The sequence below is a fragment of the Myotis nattereri genome, assembly GCF_964212035.1.
Source record: "Myotis nattereri genome assembly, chromosome: 7".
In the NCBI taxonomy this organism is placed as follows: Eukaryota; Metazoa; Chordata; class Mammalia; order Chiroptera; family Vespertilionidae; genus Myotis; species Myotis nattereri.
This window is the reverse complement of record NC_138082.1, coordinates 64913197-64932873: the sequence shown is the minus strand read 5'-3', so window position 1 is coordinate 64932873 and position 19677 is coordinate 64913197. Positions and strand designations below refer to the sequence as shown.

General features: G+C 35.2%; 1 protein-coding gene across 2 annotated transcripts in view; it reads right to left on the bottom strand.

Moving 5' to 3' along the window:
- Positions 1 to 19677, bottom strand: part of ORC4 (origin recognition complex subunit 4) — a 62550-nt gene that overhangs the window by 19846 nt on the left and 23027 nt on the right. For both annotated transcript variants that reach the window (XM_081096411.1, XM_081096412.1), the window contains exons 2-7: positions 16870 to 16943; positions 11673 to 11749; positions 11029 to 11119; positions 3731 to 3806; positions 3216 to 3301; positions 42 to 90 (exon numbers count right to left, since the gene is read on the bottom strand). In XM_081096411.1, the coding sequence (XP_080952537.1) occupies positions 42 to 90; positions 3216 to 3301; positions 3731 to 3806; positions 11029 to 11119; positions 11673 to 11749; positions 16870 to 16926 (436 nt within the window). In that variant the 5' untranslated portion in view covers positions 16927 to 16943. The remainder of the gene's footprint in view (positions 1 to 41; positions 91 to 3215; positions 3302 to 3730; positions 3807 to 11028; positions 11120 to 11672; positions 11750 to 16869; positions 16944 to 19677) is intronic.

The following is a 19677-nucleotide window of genomic DNA, read 5'->3' as shown; positions in this document are numbered from 1 at the left end:
AAACAAATATGTTTGATACTGTTAAACATATTAATATTTACCTTTTTTTAAAGCTTCCAGAATAAATGAAAGGTTTTCAGCAAAGCTTCCCTGAGTAACAAAAACAAAAAACAAACAAACATATACCATGACTAGAAGTTTATTAAATAAAAAAACAGAAAGGTTATCTGGCCCTTAAACATTATGTAGACACACCCTGTATCTAATTCTTAGACATTATCTAGATACTCATTTTTCATAGTAAACTAGAGGCCGGGTGCACAAATTCGTGCATCAGTGGGTCCCTTGGCCTGACTTCTGGGATCAGGCTGAAACTGGCTCTCCCACATCCCCCGAGGTGTCCCGGATTGTGAGGGTGCAGGCCAGGCCATGGAACCCCACTGGTGCATGATCGATCGGGGCCGGGGAGAGACGCAGGAGGTTGGCCAGCTGGGGAGGAACCATGGGAGGACTCTAGGGCATGTCCAGTCCCTCTCGCTCAGTCCTGATAGACCGGACCCCAGCAGCAAGCTAACCTACCAGTTGGAGCGTCTGCCCCCTGGTGGTCAGTGCACGTTATAGCAACTGGCCGACCAGTTGACTGTCTGCCCCCTGATGGTTGGTGCACATCATAGTGAGAGATTGAGCAGCCTTAGCATATCATTAGCATATTATGCTTTGATTGGTTGAATGGCAGACCAGTCGACTGGACACTTAGCATATTAGGCTTTATTATATAGGATTAGAGTAATTGACCATATTCTCAGTTGAATATATCTATGCTTACAATATAAAATTTAAATATAAAAGCAGAGATGGCATAGCTCTGAAAGTGACATTACTACATAGTGTTCAAAATTTTCTATTTTCTTGATAAAATACATAAAACTGTTAATGTTATTTAAAGGGAGTTTTTTATTTTATCCTCATTTGAGGATATGTACATTGATTTTAGATTTTTAGATAGAAACAGTGATGTGAGAGAGATACACTGATGTGAGAAACATTGATCACTTGTCTCCTGTACTCGCCCCACAAACTTTTTGGTTTATGGGATGACGCACCCACCAGACAGACCCACCAGGTTGGGGCTATTAAGAGTTGCTATATTATAAATATAGTCAGAGAATTAGAAATCCATTGCACTTTGTATCGTCAAAAACATCAGGCTCTTGAAAGTCACAAATTAATTTCTACCACTAAAGAATGAATTTAAATGAGATCCAAAAGTAAAAGGGAGAAGAAATTTGCCTCAAATATTAGATACTATAATAGTGAATCTCTATTCAAGAGCATTTTACACAATATGTATTATCATATCAAATTTGGCTAACTGAACCAGAACCAAAACATTTTTACATACAACTTAAATATTCCATATAAAAATTTAGAGTTGCAGATATATTATCCAGATGTTACAGCTTGTGGATAAAGGCCCTATTAAAATATTTTTTCATTAAAATCATTACTATATTTTGGATTTTTTAATGTAAAGAAACAGCCAACTTTAAATTTGAGATGTAGAAGAGAGAGGAAACCCATTTATTTGTTTCCTAATGAGAGAACTTATATAAAATAGCGTAAGTTTTTAAGAGTTTCCATATATTTTGTGATGATTGCAAACTGCCACGTCAACACTATTCCAAGGTAAGCAGGGCTAGCGGTAGTTACCATAACATAAACAAAGGCTCAGAGACAATTTGTTAGGAAATCAGTGGTCAATGTTACTCAAAGGTTGCTTCTCTTCCGGATATTTTTTAAAAGAATGTTGTACATGACATTAGATATATACCTGTACAAATACATATGTACATATTATACAAACATTAAATATATACCTATACAATACATATGTACATATATGTACTTACATAAATATACATGTATATATATATACGTATAAGAATATACGAATTTGCTGTAAGGATATCAGAACAGAAAAGCTCTGGATTGAGATAAGTGACTCAGGTTCTTAATGGCCAGCCTTTGTTATTTTACGACTTTAGGCAAGCTTTTTATGCTCTCTGAGCCTCAGATGACTGACTAATGAATACAATGTAGAAGTTAAATTAATAATATCTCTATGTGACAATTATGGTACCAAAAGTGATGACTAGGATGATAAACAACGATGTCTTTTTATTATTTCGTATGAATCCAATATGCAAGCTGGAAACACTAATCTTACATCAATAGGAAACTAAAAGCAAAACAGGGCCTCTATAACAGTAATTCTCCTTGACCAAGTAGCAGACTATTTTCAACATTAAATTCTAACAGAAGATAGAACATTAATAGAAGGGGCATTCTGAACTTCCACTTCAGAGACCTGCAGACAGTGAGAGGGTAACATATGATTGGGCTCAAGTTTTTAGAGATAATTACAAAAGAATGAATCACGACATGGTAGGAGGCTTTCACAACTATGGCTGTGAAGCTGCATAGGAGAGTGACAGCACTGCATAATTACCAGAGACCAGAAAATGAACTAGGAACGTATATAACCCACTTCAAATGCATAGGTAGTATGAGGATAAGTCATTTCATTATGAAAATTAAAGAAGTTGAAAATTAAGTTAATCATTGTTCCCTTGAGCCCTATAAATCAAGTGACAGGCAAAAAAATTTTCAAGTTTCAAAACATTTCTAATCAGTTTAAGTTATGACATTCATTGTCCTGGATTCCAAGCTATTACAATAATGAGATATGGGCAAGTATCTGAAAACATTTTAATAGTACGAGATAACTGGCATATGTATAGTGTATTACCATCAAGTATCTTTTCTTAAAACATAAATTATGTTTAATGCTTTCTTTTGTCTGCCAAATAAATTAGTGCAGTAAGTTTAAGATAATGCCTATTTAACAGAGGAGGACCTGAAATTCAGGGGGATTCATTAATCATTCTCACCAGGCTGTAAAGCAAGACTAAAATCCACCTTTTCTGTAGTGTAAAATTCAGCACATTTTCCACCACTCCCATGATACCCAACTCTCAGATGACTAGAAATAGACTGCTAGAGTATAGTATTTTTAAAAACATTAATTTATCTCCAAAGACAGAGAATCAGAATATTTATCTTACAAAAAACAAACTCAGTATATATGTAAACCTGGTTTTGATAAATAAATGCACCCTAGTACTTAATACATTTTTATGACAAAAATATAAAGCTGTAACAATACAGACTTTATTTTGATGACTATTTAATAAAAGAATAGAAGTTATACGTACAAAAACTTTATCTCCAACTACGTTTTCCAGATTTAACTGCCTTGTGATTTCCTTTAGAGCTATTTTATCATTGATCTGTAGCAGTCCTGAAACAAAGCCCATTTAAAAGCATTTAGTTAAAATGAAATATGTATTTGAGGTTATTTTCTAATCAAATAATTTTTAATGATTTTTAAATTTAACTAGAAAGAAAAAAGTCACAGACTGTGAGTTTATATTTCATTTTACACCTGAGTAATGAAGACATCTATCTGGTAGAATCAAAGAACAATCTTCTCTGGAGTTAGGGTTATTGAAAAAAACACTACAAAACCCAAAGTCTTTATGTGCATCCTTTATTTATTTAGTTTCTAAAAATACTGTTTATGGTGTGCTAAGAGTTATTAGACATAAATCTAGTTTTAAAAATATAATTATGAATCCAAATTTAAAACATACAAGTGGATTTAGTTTCATAATATAAAAAGCGCACATGATTTATATTAGTTCCAGTGGCAAAATAATGACACACTTACCATTTAGGTGAACTTGTAATACATTTTCACTCACGTCTTCTACCTCCATTAATTCTTTCAAAGCATGGTTAATTAGCTAAACAATATTAAAAAGTTTACAAAATAGTTAATGATAGCTAAAAGTTAATAAGCCCTTATTTTTTAAACTATGAACAGTGGAAATGATATAAACAGATTGCCACTTTAAATTAACAAATACAATTGCAGATTCTTTAGTTCCCTCTGTTAGTTGCTAGGTATACAGAGAAAGTCCTTATTACAGAAACTTAGTGCTTATAATGAAAAAATTATTCCTACTACTAATATACTTATAGTAACTAGAGGCCCAGTACTTGGATTCGTGCACCAGTGGGGTCCCTCAGCCTAGTCTGTGCCCTCTCGCAATCCAGGGCCCCTCGGGGGGTATCGGACTGCTGGTTTCAGCCTTATTCCCGCAGGCCAGGCTGAGGGACCCCACCGGTACACGAATCCATGCACCGGGCCTCTAGTATGCATATAAGATCTTTGGTTAATCTCTTCCCTGACTCCCCTCTTCCCTCTGAGATTCATCAGTCTGTTCCATGTTTCCATGCCTGTGGTTTCCACTCCTGCGTTGAACGTCTGCCCTCTGGTGGTCAGAGCACATCATAGCTACTGGCTGGTCGGCTGGTTGCTTAGGCTTTTACATATATAGATTACTACTAAAATATTCACAGAGATTATTATACCACCTTAAACTGTTCAGTTATAAAGCTGCACATTTTTATAATTACAGGTTTCTAATCCACATACTTACATTTTTTATTATACTTTTTAAATTGTGACATCTTACCACTCACAGCATATAGAAAAAAATTAATTAAGATGGCATCAAAATTTAGTGAGAACAAAAGGAATTATTCAAAAAAGTCACTGGGATGACTGGTAAACTATTTTGAAAACCAAAATACTATTTGTTTTTACAATAGCCTATCCTCTATCTGTCACTATAGCATCTTTGTGCAATAGGAAGAAACAAATATTCTCATTTTAAATTACTAGGTTGCACAACAGGATATCAAACATAACAGCGGCACTCCAGGTCCTCTTTACAAGGGACAATAAGGAAATATCAATTGTTATATGCATTAAAGCCTGGCTGAGATGTGAAATTCTTTATGAAGAACTGTCAGAAGAAGAGGTGGTGCTTCTCTGCCTTTGGGTCAAGTCTTTCCATACTACAAGAGTTTGTCCCCAGAGGACATAAACTTGGGCTCTCAAAATATGACTTTCGCCCTATTTTTTTAGTAATCTGCTATGTTCTTGCCCCCACCTCTTGATATTTTATTTATATAACACTTATATATCTCAAGCTCTGATTTTATGATTTAAATTATTTTATGTCTGCTGAATTGTTGAAAAGCATTTCAATTTCTTTACCAAATGAAATAAGGTTAATAATAGTACCTTCATTCTACATATGCATAGAGAGAGTTATAACAGGTTCATAGGGCACTCTTTCCAGATTTTATGTTAGGCATTAAGCTGTCATGATTTGCCTAGATCAACTCACAGCCTTTTGAATGGGGTGTGTGTGTGTACTAAAACAATAATTTAAGTGTATTAGCAAGTATGTCTTCATATAATTTTTGTTCCAATCTGAATACTGCTAAAATTTAGTATGTAATTAGCTAGATAACCAATTGTATAATTTCAGTCAGTTTTCTCATGGATATAATGTCACCTTTTCAAATATTTTAAACTATATAATATACTAAAAAGCTAGTTGGTTATTAATGTTACACCAACCAGCATAACCAATATGGCTACCCTGTTTCCACATTTTTTTGTACCTGAAAACTAATTTTACAAATCTACTAGGAGAGTTTGCTTAGAACTTCCAGCATCTAGGGATTTTTATGCTTACTAAAATTACTATTTCTAAATACTTTAATAAACACAAGTAGAAGAAACATCCTATTTAACCATCTACTAAGTTTCTGTTTACAGTAATTTATTTTTATAAAGAACAGTATTTTCCAGGGTCCAATCTGTCATTTGGAACGAAATGTTTGAAGTACAACAAGCCACATTATCTATGATATTTATCAATCAACTGTATATTATTTTTCCCACTACCCAGAGTCAAATTATCTTCCTTCACCATCTATTAGGCCCCCTTAACCACCACCCTCTAACCCCTTAATCAACTGCAGATTTTGAATTTTTATATTTCAGACAGACAAAGTATAATGTTATTAAGTATGCTGGAATCTTATTTTTAAATTTTAATTTACATAATTAAATTAATGAGAGTTCTTGTCTAAGAATAACCTATTTTATATCTTAGGATAGTCCCAAGCAAAGCAAATTACAAAAGTGACACAGATAAACAATGATCCTCAGCTCTTTGACATCTCAATATTGGAGTGCAGCAAGCATAAATTAAATTATACCAAAATACAATACCAAGTAAGGGATTCTTCCATATTCCAATGAAGTCACATTAAATAAATGACTTCAGAGTACTAGAAGAGGGCTCTAGTTTAAGAAGTAGCAACAACTGGATAAACTGTCATTATGCCAATAGTCTATCCATTTTATTAACTGATAAATACTATGCTGCAATGGCCATGTCCTTCTTTAAACCTGACTAAGCAGAAAAAGTTGACATAGGAATTCATTAAAAAAAAAAAAAGGTATAACATGAAAGAAAAGGAAAGGCAGATTGACGATAAAGATTAATTAGTACTGAAAACGTATATAGAAAAAAATGTTTCAAGCTATTTAAGCCAGACCCAGACAAACACAAAACAGCAGACTCAGAAGGTTCAGGACAAGGAGCTAGACAAGCAGGAAGGATTGTTAGAAAACTAAAATGCGACATTACATTACAAGAAGCAAACAACAGAACTAATGGTGACGAAAAGCACATTGGTGATATGATAGAATGCTGAGGAAGAGGAAGAAAAAGATAAAAGAAGAGAAACATGGCGAAATGACATGAAGAAATGAGAACAGAAGTTTAATAACTGAATAATTCTAAGAAAGGACAAAAAGAATGAAACAGAAGAAATATCAAAAATTAAATTATTATTTAGTGAAGACCTAATTCATATTAAGAAAGTTTGTATAATATCAGTTAATTTTATGATCAATACTTAAACAGAGCCTGTGAATAACTAATGCAATGAGACAAAAAAAGGATATAAAAGGTATGGATAGAAATAGACAAGAAATAAAACTTTTTTGTTTGCAGATGACATGACTGTGTATGTAGAAAATTCCAAAGAATCGATAAATTCCTGGAATTGATCATTAATTATAGCAAGGTGGGAAGATACAAGTAATACACACATGGCATTTGTTTCACCACATATCAGCAATGAACCCTTGGAACATGAAATTAAAAACATAATACTATTCACACTGACACTAAAACATTTAAATGCTTAGATATAAACCTAACAAAATAGGTATAAGTTCTGCATGAGGAAAACCACAAATCCTGGTGAAAGACCTAAATAAATAAGTAAATAAATAAATAAATGGGAAAAATATTCCATGTTCATGAATGTGAATCATAAACCGAATCATCTCAATGTGATATACAGATTCAACACAAAATCCCACAATTGAACACAAAAGTTCCCAGTATTTTGTAGTTAATTGATTCTGAAGTTAATATGGAAATACAAAGTACCCAGGATAGCCAAAACAATATTGAAGAAGCAAAAAATTGAAAGACTGACACGATGGAACTTGAAGGCTAACTAACTATAAAGCTACAGTAATCAAGACAGCATGATGCCAGTCCACGAACAAACAGATAATGGAAACAAAATAGAGAGCCCAGAAAGAGACACATACAAATACGGTCAACTGATCTTTCATAAAGAGATAAAGGTAATTCAATAAAGAAAAGATAGTCTTTTCAATAAATGGTGTTAGAATTGGATATTCATATGCAAAAAAAAATGAATCTAGACACTGACTTTACACTTTTCACAAACATTAACTTGTAATGAATCACAGATGTAAATGTAAATGCAAAGAACTATAAAACTTCTAGAAAATAAAACAGTAGAGAACCTAGAGAGCCAGAGTTTTGGTGATGAAGTTTTAGAGGCAACACCATAATCACAATCCATGAAAAAAATAGCCGATAAGTTTGACTTCTTTTAAATTAAAAACTTCCCTTCCAAAATCATTGTTAATAGAATTTAAAGGGCAAAGGACAGACTGGGAGAAAATATTTGGAAAACATATATCTGATATATCCAAAATACACAAAGGACTCTTAAAACATCAATAAGAACCCAATTTAAAACGATCATAAAGTATCTCACCAAAGATATACAAATAAAAGATAAGCACATTGCCCTAACCGGTTTGGCTCAGTGGATAGAACGTCAGCCTTCGGACTGAAGGGTCCCAGGTTCGATTCCGGTCAAGGGCATGTATCTTGGTTGGGGGCACATCCTCTGTAGGAGGTGTGCAGGAGGCAGCTGATCGATGTTTCTCTCCCATTGATGTTTCTAACTCTCTATCCCTCTCCCTTCCTCTCTGTAAAAAATCAATAAAATATATTTTTTTAAAAAGATAAGCACATTAAAAGATACTCAATATCATACACCAATAAAGAACTATAACAAGAAAAGCAATGAGATAGCACTGTGTATCTACTGGAATGGCTAAAATTTTAAAAACTGACAATACCAAATGCTTGTGAAGACACATAGCATAAGAAACTCTCATTCAATGCTAGTAAGAAGCAAAATGGTATAACTATTTTGGAAGACAGTTTGTCAACTTCTCACAAAGCTAAACATAGTATTACCATATGATGCAACAATTGGTGCTCCTAAGTATTTACCCAATTAAGTTGCAGACTTACATTCACATAAAATCTTGAACACAAGTGTTTAGAATAACTTTATTCAAATTGCTAAAAATAAGAACCAAACAAGATGTCCTTCAATAGGTAAATAAATAGTGGTACATTTATGCAATGGAATATTATTCAGCAATTAAAAGAAATGACCTGCCAAGCCATGAAATATCATGGAGGAACCTTAAATGCTTATTGTTAAGTGCAAGAAGACAATATGAAAAGGTTCTATACTGTATGATCCCAACTATATGACATTCTGAAAAAGGCAAAAGTATGGAAACAGTGAAACATGAGTCATTGAGAGGGGTTGGAGGTGAGATAATAAAATACAGGGGATTTTTTAGAATGGTGAAGTTATTTTGTATGACACTTAAATGGTGGATACATTATGTATTTGTTAAAACCCATTACATTGTACAACACAAAGAGTGAACCTTAATGTAAACTATGGACTTTAATGATAATGTATCAAGATCAATTCATTGATTATAATGTACCATGCTAAGTCAAGCTGTTAATAGTAGGGGAAATTGTGTGTATGGGGTAGGAGTAGGGGAGAATAATATGGGAACTTTGTAGTATCTGCTTAATTTTTCTGATAAAAAATATATATTTTTTAGCCCATTTTCTAATGAAATGGTGTATAGTTAAAATTTGTATTTAGTTATACATTTTTATAAGTGTTTAGCTCTATTTCTTTTTTTCTGAACTTTCTCCATGCCTATAGAGACAAACTTCCAAGGTGAAGTTCAGAACAAATTCAATCAGCCACTCAAGTTGTACTTTTCAGCTTGACATTGATGTACTAATTACTGATATTCAACTTTCCTGTTGTAGTGCCATTTAGTTTCAAGATGCACAGTTTATGATGGGATAGACCTAATGCACTGATTTCCTAAATCTCATTTTCTTCTGTATTGATACAAGAGTATCACTATGAAGCTTCTTGAAAATTAAAGTTTTATCTAAAAATGTTCTTCAAACATTACTATGATGATGTGTCTTCCAGATCCTATCTAATAAAGACAGAATATGCTAATTGACCCACACACCATCGCAAGGATGGGGGTGTCCACAGCCAATAAGGAGGGAATATGCTAACTGACTGCCCCGCCCTCAAAGATGGTGGCACCACAGTCACAAGATGTCCCCCAATTCCCTCAGCCCCCCAACCTCCAGAGTCCCCCAGTCCCCTCAACCCCCCAGCCGCCCAGGGCTGGCCTGAGGCGCAGGCAAGCCTCGGATGGCAGCTGCCCAGAGGCCCAGGGCCGCCCAAGGCTCAGGTAACCAGGACCAGCTGAGGCTTGCGCTGCTGGCAGTGGCAGCAGCAGAGGTGTGATGGGGCATCACCTTCCCCTGATCACCGGGTCACCTCCCACCCCTGAGGGCTCCTAGACTGTGACAGGGGGCAGGCCGGGCTGAGGGACTCCCATCCAGTGCATGCAAATTCTAGTATAATAATAAAAATGGGGGGAGCAGGGAGAGAATCTTTTATAGAAGAAAAGATATAAATTCACATTAAGAGGATCTGAAGAATATCAATTTTTATGATCAACATTTAGATATAACCTGTGAAATTTGAACATTGCTAATATAAAGAAACTCTACAAGCAACCAGATAGGGGAAATCACATGAACGAAAAACAAGTTAGCTGTGGTGGTTGTCAATGAAAGTTGCCTAGTACTTCTGATTAACCTTCCTTCTAGGCACCACTTCCTTCCATAGATCTATATAACCAATTTATATCTTTCAAACAATACTGGTAATGGAAAACGGTAAAATCCAAAAGTTCTAATTTCCATTTCTTAGAGAACACTGTTTAAATAAATTTTACACAGCCCACCTATTTAAAATTAAATGGTTTGGTAATACTTTCAGTGTGACAGACATAACTGGTTTCATATTCTGTATAAAGAATGTGAAGAGAAAATGAGACAACTAAGCAAGTATGATAACGAGGGAAAGTAGAAGACAAATCTAGAAAATGTGAATGGACATAAGAAAAAATTGTTTATGTTAGGGTTAAACAATAAAATAATGAGAAAAAAAGAATGCACTGGTGACAGTTACCTAATCCACAAATAGAGACAACACCTATCTTACTGGGTTAGTGTAAACAATAAATGATAAAGCAAAGATAAAAGGCACAAGGTACATGTCCAATAAATGCTAGTTTGCTTTTTCCACTGGCAATCACTAATTCTTCAAGGACAGAAGACCATGATTAAACAAACATCAACTGAAACTTGTCACTGTGGGGAAAAACAAGGCAAAAAAGATAGCTCAACTCAAATATATCGCCCCAACTTTATAAGGCTTTTCATGTTTTCAATGATTTAAGGAAAAAAAGCAAAATGTTAACAAAATAATGAAATACATTTCAGCGTTGTCTACAGGAATAGTCACAAGCCTGCCAAAGAAAACACCAGAACTAAATAGCTTTACCATGGTCTTTCCTGATCCTCGGGGTCCAATAATGAGAACAGAGTTACTTTCTCCATGGATAGCAGTTCTTTTTAGCAGCTCAATTAAGTGTCTGAAATTATATAAACAGGCCCAAATTTAAAAAGCTAGAATAATTGTTAGGTATTATTTTTTAAAGCTAAATTTGAATATGCATAGAAAACAGGTATTCCTTTTTTCTTCCCCTCTGGGCACTTGACTTATACTCTATATAGTCCTACACAGAAACAGATTGTTGGCTAATAATGATTCTCTGGAAACCACAAGAAGAAATCAAGTAAGTCTGAAATATCTTGGTCTTTATGCTAGTATGGGGTAAGTGACAACAGTGGCAGCTCTTAGGCCCTTTCACTTTACAACTGGCTGCCAAGTCTTAGGTATAAGAAGAGCAGAATTATCTCTACAATACCAGATAACAAAAACAACGTAAGACTAAAAGTTAAAAGGCTTTCTTATTATGGAAATACTTATATCTCTCTTGCTTCATGAATACTCAATGTTTCTATACCCAAAGCAAAAGGTTCATTAGCAATGCTTAAGATAAAATTTGTATATGGTAATATCTGCAAAACCTACAGAGCATCTGTAAGTATACTCATAACATACAAGGGAATAGCCAAACTTACTTATATTGTACTTGTACTCCAAATAGGTTACTATGTGAACTCTGATAACAAAATCTTTCACGTAAAATTCTTTGTACCTGATGAAAATAAAGTAAGTATAAAAAAATATTATACATGCAATCAAAATAAATGAGAATATACACTTATAGGAGTCAGAATTAGGTATTAATGAATCAATTCAACCCTCCCTAAATAACTTTTCTTCAAGAGCACTGGCACCATTTTCATGAGTTATAAATTCAATAGTTCTTTTTATCTTAAATCCCAGAGAAAAGATGAGAATTTAGTTGTGTAGGTTTCAACAAGAGAGAATTACTTACTTTAGTTACATCAGAATTTGAGGACTGTTTTAATGCATGTGAATGAATGCATACTTTACCGAGAATAACACGTGAGCCAAAAAACTGACAGGTGATAATCTAATAATGTAACCTAATCTCATAATACTCATATATCACTCCTCTATCTCTAGAGACCAACACATTTAAATTGCCTTAACTCAAGCCCTACCAATCTGTACCTGCCATAAAGGTCAGTATTCTGAGAGAATTAAAGAAGTTTAAAAGTCCCTGTAGTTATTTAGTACATATTAGATGCAGAGCACAAGATTACTAAAAGAGCATGACCCATGCCTAAAAAAAAAAATTGCAAATATACTGTGCAGAAATGACACATTCAAAAACAACCTGCATAAAAGTATTAACAGCATATAAGAAAATGCTCAATTATATGGAAGAAATCACATTCATGTAGGCTATAAAATAAATCGTTGAAATTAAGAAAAATATTCTTATAAAGAGCTAAATTTTGAGGTCATCATAGAATAAAGGGCACAGCCTTGGTTGTAAAAAATGTCAGAAAATCTAGCACATTCTTTAAGAACATAGGCTACTGCCCTAGCTGGCTTGGCTCAGTGGATAGAGCATCAGCCTGAAGACTGAAAGGTCCTGGGTTCGATTCTGGTCAAGGGCACATGCCTGGGTTGCGGGCTTAGTCCCCAGTCGGAGGTGGGGGGGTGGGGGGTGGGGGTGGGAGTTGGGGGGGGTGTGCAGGAGGCAGTCAATCAATGATTCTCTATCATCATTGATGTTTCTATCTCTCTCTCCTTCTCCCTTCCTCTCTGAAATCAATACGAATATATTTAAAAACTAGCTTTACCCGGCCACGCGTTGCTGTGGCTCAGTCTTGTTAAATGGAAAAGAAAGAAAAGAGAAAGCGCACGTTTTGACGCGGATCTGCTGTTCCTCGTTGACGTCTTTCAGCCACTCTCAGCCTGTCGCGTTCATTCTGTTGAGAACGAAGCAGATCTGAAGCTGCAGAACGCGATCGCCGTGCTCGCCGTGCTCGCCACCGTGCATCCTCAAGTCTGGCTGCACGTCGCTCTGCTGCTTCCTCGGCACGTTTTTGAGCCATTCTCTGTCTGTTTCGCTCGTTCGCTGCTGCCCGTTCTTCCTCAGTCTGATTTGCAATTATGCGTCGCACTGCTTCCGCTCTGCGAGTACGACGACCTAAGTTTGATCTTCTGCGAGGCATTATTGTGATGAACTAAAGCAGATCGGTTGCACTGAGAAAGAAGAAAGTTATAACAAAAACATATAAAATTGCAAAACATTAAGAAAGGAAAAAACATGAACTAAAAAACAAAGAAAAAACAAAAAAAATAAAAAATGCTAAAGAAATATTTCAATTCAAACGCAGATCAATCGACACAGCTCAATTCCATCACCAATTGCACTGAAAAATAAGATAAACAGTTAAAAAACCAAAATGAAAAACAATGAAGAAAGAAAAAAAAATAAACTGTACTCACGAAATGAACGCTATGGTAAACGACACAGCTCAATTCCAACACAATGTCACACGGAATAATTAAATCAAAATGAAAATAAATCGAAATCTATGAAAATTCAAGTCAACAATGCAATCGGAAACATTGAAATGGAATCGTAAAATTGGAAATCATAAATGGATAGTAAATCAGAAACAATGCAATGGAATCGTAAAATATTTAGTATAACTTGTGTTGCTTTTACATCCAACAGATGGTGCTGTTTTTCAAAAAAAAGCATGTTTTTACCTGTCACATGTGTGACATCTATATCTTCTATATAAATAAAAATGTAAATGTTCCTTTGTTCAAAATCTTAAATCTCTGAGTTCTTCACCGATTGCTTTGAAATTTTGACACAACGTTGCACTCGAATACACGTGTGTTTTTATATAACTATTATATAGATGTCATACCTGTGACAGGTAAAAACATGCTTTTTTTTGAAAAACAGTGCCATCTGTTGGACGTAAAAGCAACACAAGCTATACTATTTTACGATTTCATTTCAATGTTTCTGATATACAATCCATTTACGTTTTCCAAATTTCCAACTTTACAATTCCATTTCAATGTTTCTGATTGCATTGTTAACTTGAATTTTCATAGATTTCGATTTATTTTCATTTTGATTTAATTATTCCGTGTGACATTGTGTTGGAATTGAGCTGTGTCGTTTACCATAGCGTTCATTTCGTGAGTACAGTTTATGTTTTTTCTTTTTTCATTGTTTTTCATTTTGGTTTTTTAACTGTTTATCTTATTTTTCAGTGCAACTGGCGATGGAATTGAGCTGTGTCGATTGATCTGCGTTTGAATTGAAATATTTCGTTAGCATTTTTTATTTTTTTTGTTTTTTCTTTGTTTTTTAGTTCATGTTTTTTCCTTTCTTAATGTTTTGCAATTTTATATGTTTTTGTTATAACTTTCTTCTTTCTCAGTGCAACCGATCTGCTTTAGTTCATCACAATAATGCCTCGCAGAAGATCAAACTTAGGTCGTCGTACTCGCAGAGCGGAAGCAGTGCGACGCATAATTGCAAATCAGACTGAGGAAGAACGGGCAGCAGCGAACGAGCGAAACAGACAGAGAATGGCTCAAAAACGTGCCGAGGAAGCAGCAGAGCGACGTGCAGCCAGACTTGAGGATGCACAGTGGCGAGCAGGGCGAGCACGGCGATCGCGTTCTGCAGCTTCAGATCTGCTTCGTTCTCAACAGAATGAACGCGACAGGTTGAGAGTGGCTGAAAGACGTCAACGAGGAACAGCAGATCCGCGTCAAAACGTGCGCTTTCCCTTTTCTTTCTTTTCCATTTAACAAGACTGAGCCACAGCAACGCATGGCCGGGTACAGATATTAATAGGTATATAAAAACACACGCATATTCGAATGCAACGTTGTGTCAAAATTTCAAAGCAATCGGTGAAGAACTTTCGGAGATTTAAGATTTTGAACAAACAAACGTTCACATTTTTATTTATATAGAAGATAAATAAAAATAAAAAGAAAAGATGGGCCATTAAAGACATTTCTTTTCAGGATCTACTGCTAATGCAGAGGAACCTCAGGGATACAAACTTTAGGGAGCTTCAGATTTGGCTCCATCAACAGAAACAAGAAGCCTCCAAGATTATTTATTTTTCCCAAATTGAGAGTGTGGGACTGATCCTTCATGTATCAAAGAGATACATGAGTTCTCTTTACATGCACTAGAGTATAAACAAAGCAAATTATTCACTGGGGATAAAATAATAAATACGTCTCATTAAAGAGGAAGTGAAAAGAATAAGAAAATTGGTGCCAGAAAAGCATTTTAAAGTTAGTCCTTTCTAAATCTTAATTTTAAAAAATTTATAAAATGGAGACAGTAACACTTTTCTGACAAGCCTGTTTTTCAGATTAAATAAGAGAGCTATCTCTAATACAGCATAGGTATTGGACAGGTAATAGCTGATACCTGTAAAACATTTAAATGAGCATATATGGAGACTCAACAAATCATAATGTTTATTCCTCTACCTAGATAATATCACTAGAAATTAAAAGACAAACCTCAGACCTTTCCTTTCTTCATTAGAGTCTATTAGAGAGGGAACAACTACGTATAAAACATGACAGGGATAAAGTGAAGAGAAGCTGTAGTAAGTAGTTGGAGGTTTACAAATTCCAAAGTAATCTCAGGTAGAGGTTACACAAGTGAATGTATGTACAGAAATTAATGAGGCTGGCCCTGGTTGGTGTGGCAGGTTCAATCCCTGGTTGGGACATGTTTGGAGGGGAGAGGTACACCCCATTGAAGTTTCTCTTTCATGCTGATGTCTCTCTGTCTCTCTCAAATCAATGAAAAACATATCCTTGGGTCAGGATTTACAGAAATTAATGAAGCTGTACATGAACTTGTGCCCTTTATGAAGATATGTAAATTATACTAGTTAAAAAAAAATTTTTTTGGAACAGAATTAAACATTTACCTTCAAAAATAAGAACAAGGTTTTATAAAGGGATGCCAATACCATTTAGTTTTAATTTAAAAAATAATATAGTTCTGATGATCAAGCCAGGTAAAAAGAAATGTCAAGTAGAAATACCATGCCCATTCCCTCCTAGATTCCTTAATAGAGATATGTATAGCGATATACTTAGCATTTGAAATACAGTATGCAACTATCTTAAATGTTCATGATAAATATTCTAGGAATTTAAGTGAAATTCCTTGATGTGATAAAGGGCATCAACAAAAACCTACAGCTAATATAATGTTCCACAGTTAAAGGCTGAATACATTTCTCCAATATCAAAAACAAAACAAGATTGTCTCCTCTTGCCACCTTTATTCAATATTGCCCTGAACGTTTAGCCAGAGCAATTAGATAAGAAAAAGGAATGAAAGACATCCAGTTTGAAAACGAAGAAGTAAAACTATTTCTATTTGTAGATGACATGACCTAGTATATACAAAATCTTAGGGAATAAACTAATAAACTATCAGAACTAATAAATGAGTTCAGAAAGTTGCAGTATATAAGATTAATATATAAAAATCAATTGCATTTAGATATATTAGCAATGAACAAAAAAAAAATAAAACTACTTCATTTATTACAGCTTCAAAAGAAATGAAAAAACCACAGGAATACATTTAGCCAAGGAAGTATAAAACTTGGAAGATAATGTTAAACTAAATTGAAATCAGAACCACACTTAGGAAGACATGTAAAGTTAGAATCCCAACTACCCAAAGACTTAAAAAGGATAAAATTAAATAGAAGCATATGGCATTCTGCCTCTTAGAATGGGAAGAAGATAACTATTTCTCTGAGGACCTTTGCAAAGTAATAGAATTTGAAGTTAATGAAAATATATACTAACCTGTGAAAGGTACTCTGTATGTATTAAATTGTTACTCTTTGATTTACGACTGCTCATTTCAACAAACTGAAGTCCTTAAAAAAAAAAATAAAACATTTAAACATGAATATAATAAAGACCATTGGCTTAAAGTATTTAAGAATTTACCATTATAGAATCAAATTAAACACATATATTAAAGCATGAAAAAATGATCGAATTTCTCAAACTTTCAATTCTTAGCTGAACCTATTGCCGTTTCTCCCCACATCCATCCCACAGAATCATCTTTCCCAAAGCCTTTGCTTTCTTGATCAGTCTTAGTCATTAGAAAGTAGATAAATAAAATGCCTCTTCTGTAAACATCCATAAATGCCTCTATTTCTCTTTATCCATAATCAAACTATATTAAATAAAACTGTCTATTTAATTGTCAGAGTCCCCAAATTGAAGATATTTAAAAATTCCAAGCATTTTAGAAATTTTAACTGAAATGAAAAATGTATATTCTACTAAAAAATAACATAAAAGTCTCCTTGAGGGCAACATACTCATTGATAAACACCTAGGCTGAAAGATCTCACTTTCTTAGCATTGATTCCCTATAGCAGTACTTTACTAGTCAGGTAATAATAGCTTAAGCAGTGTTTACTTGCTAGTATATAACAGGAACTGTTACAAGTGCTTTGCATTTATTAAATAATTTAATCCTCAAAATAACCCTATAAAATAACTATTACTACAATAACCCTTTAAGATTAGCAACATGAAATAATATCCTCACTCTGCTTCTCTGAAAAGGGTTTACATGTTGACATCTGAAATTATAGAAGACTAGGTTCAAATCCTGAAACAACTGTCCCTTAAATGATAAGGAAGACTAATAATTTAAAAAGCGGGAGAAAGCTTTGGTAATATGCCTTATTTTTTACAGCTATATTAGCTATTTCACAGTACTTTTGGAATTAAAAAATATACCCCTCCCCCCTATTTTATGGATTACGAATTTACTCCTCAGAAAAACAAAGTAAAATGTCTGAGATTGTAGGGCAGGTGTTTAATCCTTCCTCTTGCATCAATATGTCAGGTAAGGCATTATTAAAAGCATGCATTTTTCTTCTTTTGGAGATCATCCATGAAAGAAACACATGCACTCTTTTAGTGCCTAACCTACGCAAATTTTGACTGTAAATAAGTCTTAGTCAAAAGATAGAAGTTCTAACACATCTTGTCTCTCCAAGTAATAGTAAAATCTCTACTCTCTAACAAAGATTAATTTAAAAGCTAATTTTAATTTTACAAATGAAAAGACGAGTTTTGAACTAGAGAAAATATTTACAAGCTACATATTTGACAAAGAATGTGCATATAAAAAATACTCAAAACTCAAAATAGAGAGAAACCAAGATGGCAGCATAGGTAAACACCGGAAATTGCTGCCTCGCACAACCACTTCACAAATACAACTAAAAGATAAAACAGACATCATCTAGAATGACAGGAAGGCTGGCTGAGTGGAAATTCTACAACTAGAAGGAAAGAGAAAAGCACACTGAGACTCAGAGGAGGTGCAGTGTGGAAGTAAAGTGCAGAGGTACGGAGGCACACACTGAGGACACGGCTGTCTTTTTCAATCGAGAGGGAGTCTCAAGCTCCCGACTGCTCCGAACTTCAGTTCCGGGAAGTCTCTAGGGACCCAGACTCATACGGGGAGAGGCTAGACTGGCATCGGTCAGACCTTGAGGGCGACTTTCTCTCAGAGGTGCTTGCAGCGATTACCGGGACACTGAGAAGCGGGGCCTCTGAGGGCAGGATTGAGGAGCAGCCATAACTGCTTGCTCCACCCTCTTGTTCCCCTAGGACCCAGCCCTGCCCAAGATGTGCAACGGCTTTTGCATATGAAAGGCCTGGCCCTTTGCAATCTGAAAATTACCTAACCAACTGCAGCTGGCCCAAGGCCCCACAGCAGCTTGTATTCCTTCACAGCTGAGCTCCTGCTGGATAGCCTCAGGCAGAGGCTAAATTAGCACCTCCTTACCGATCCAAAAGCCAGTGTACCCAGTGGTCAGAGTGGGACCATCCAGATTACAACTCAGATCCATAAGGGACACACTCAGGGGGCAGACTCAGTGAGCACCAAAGCCCCACTGAAGCAAGTCTTGCCCCAGAAGGGTGTCTCCAGCACAGAAGTTCTCCACTGCAGACACAACTGATTGTCACAGCCAATTGGCCTGGAGGTCAATTCCTCCCAGTGATACCTACAACAATCAAGGCTTAACTACAACAAGACTCTGTACAAAGCCCACAAGGGGGTGCACCAAGAGTGTCCACCTCAGGTAATTGGGGAGGCTGAGCCACTGGGCTCTATAGGACACCTAGTGTAAGGAGCCTCTGGGACAACTTCAAGCGTACCAACATCCAAATTAAAGGGGTGCCAGAAGAAGAGAGAGAGCAAGATACTGAAAACCTATTTGAAAAAATAATGACAGAAAACTTCCCCTACCTGGTGAAAGAAATAGACTTACAAGTCCAGGAATCACAGAGAACCCCAAACAAAAGGAATCCAAAGAGGACCACACCAAGACACATCATTATTAAAATGCCAAGAGCAAAAAACAAAGAGAGAATCTTAAAAGCATCAAGAGAAAGAAACTCAGTTACCTACAAGGGAATACCCATACGACTGTCAGCTGATTTCTCAACAGAAACTTTGCAGGCCAGAAGGGAGTGGCAAGAAATATTCAAAGTGATGAATACCAAGAACCTACAACCAAGATTATTTTATCCAGCAAAGCTATCATTCAGAATTGAAGGTCAGATAAAGAGCTT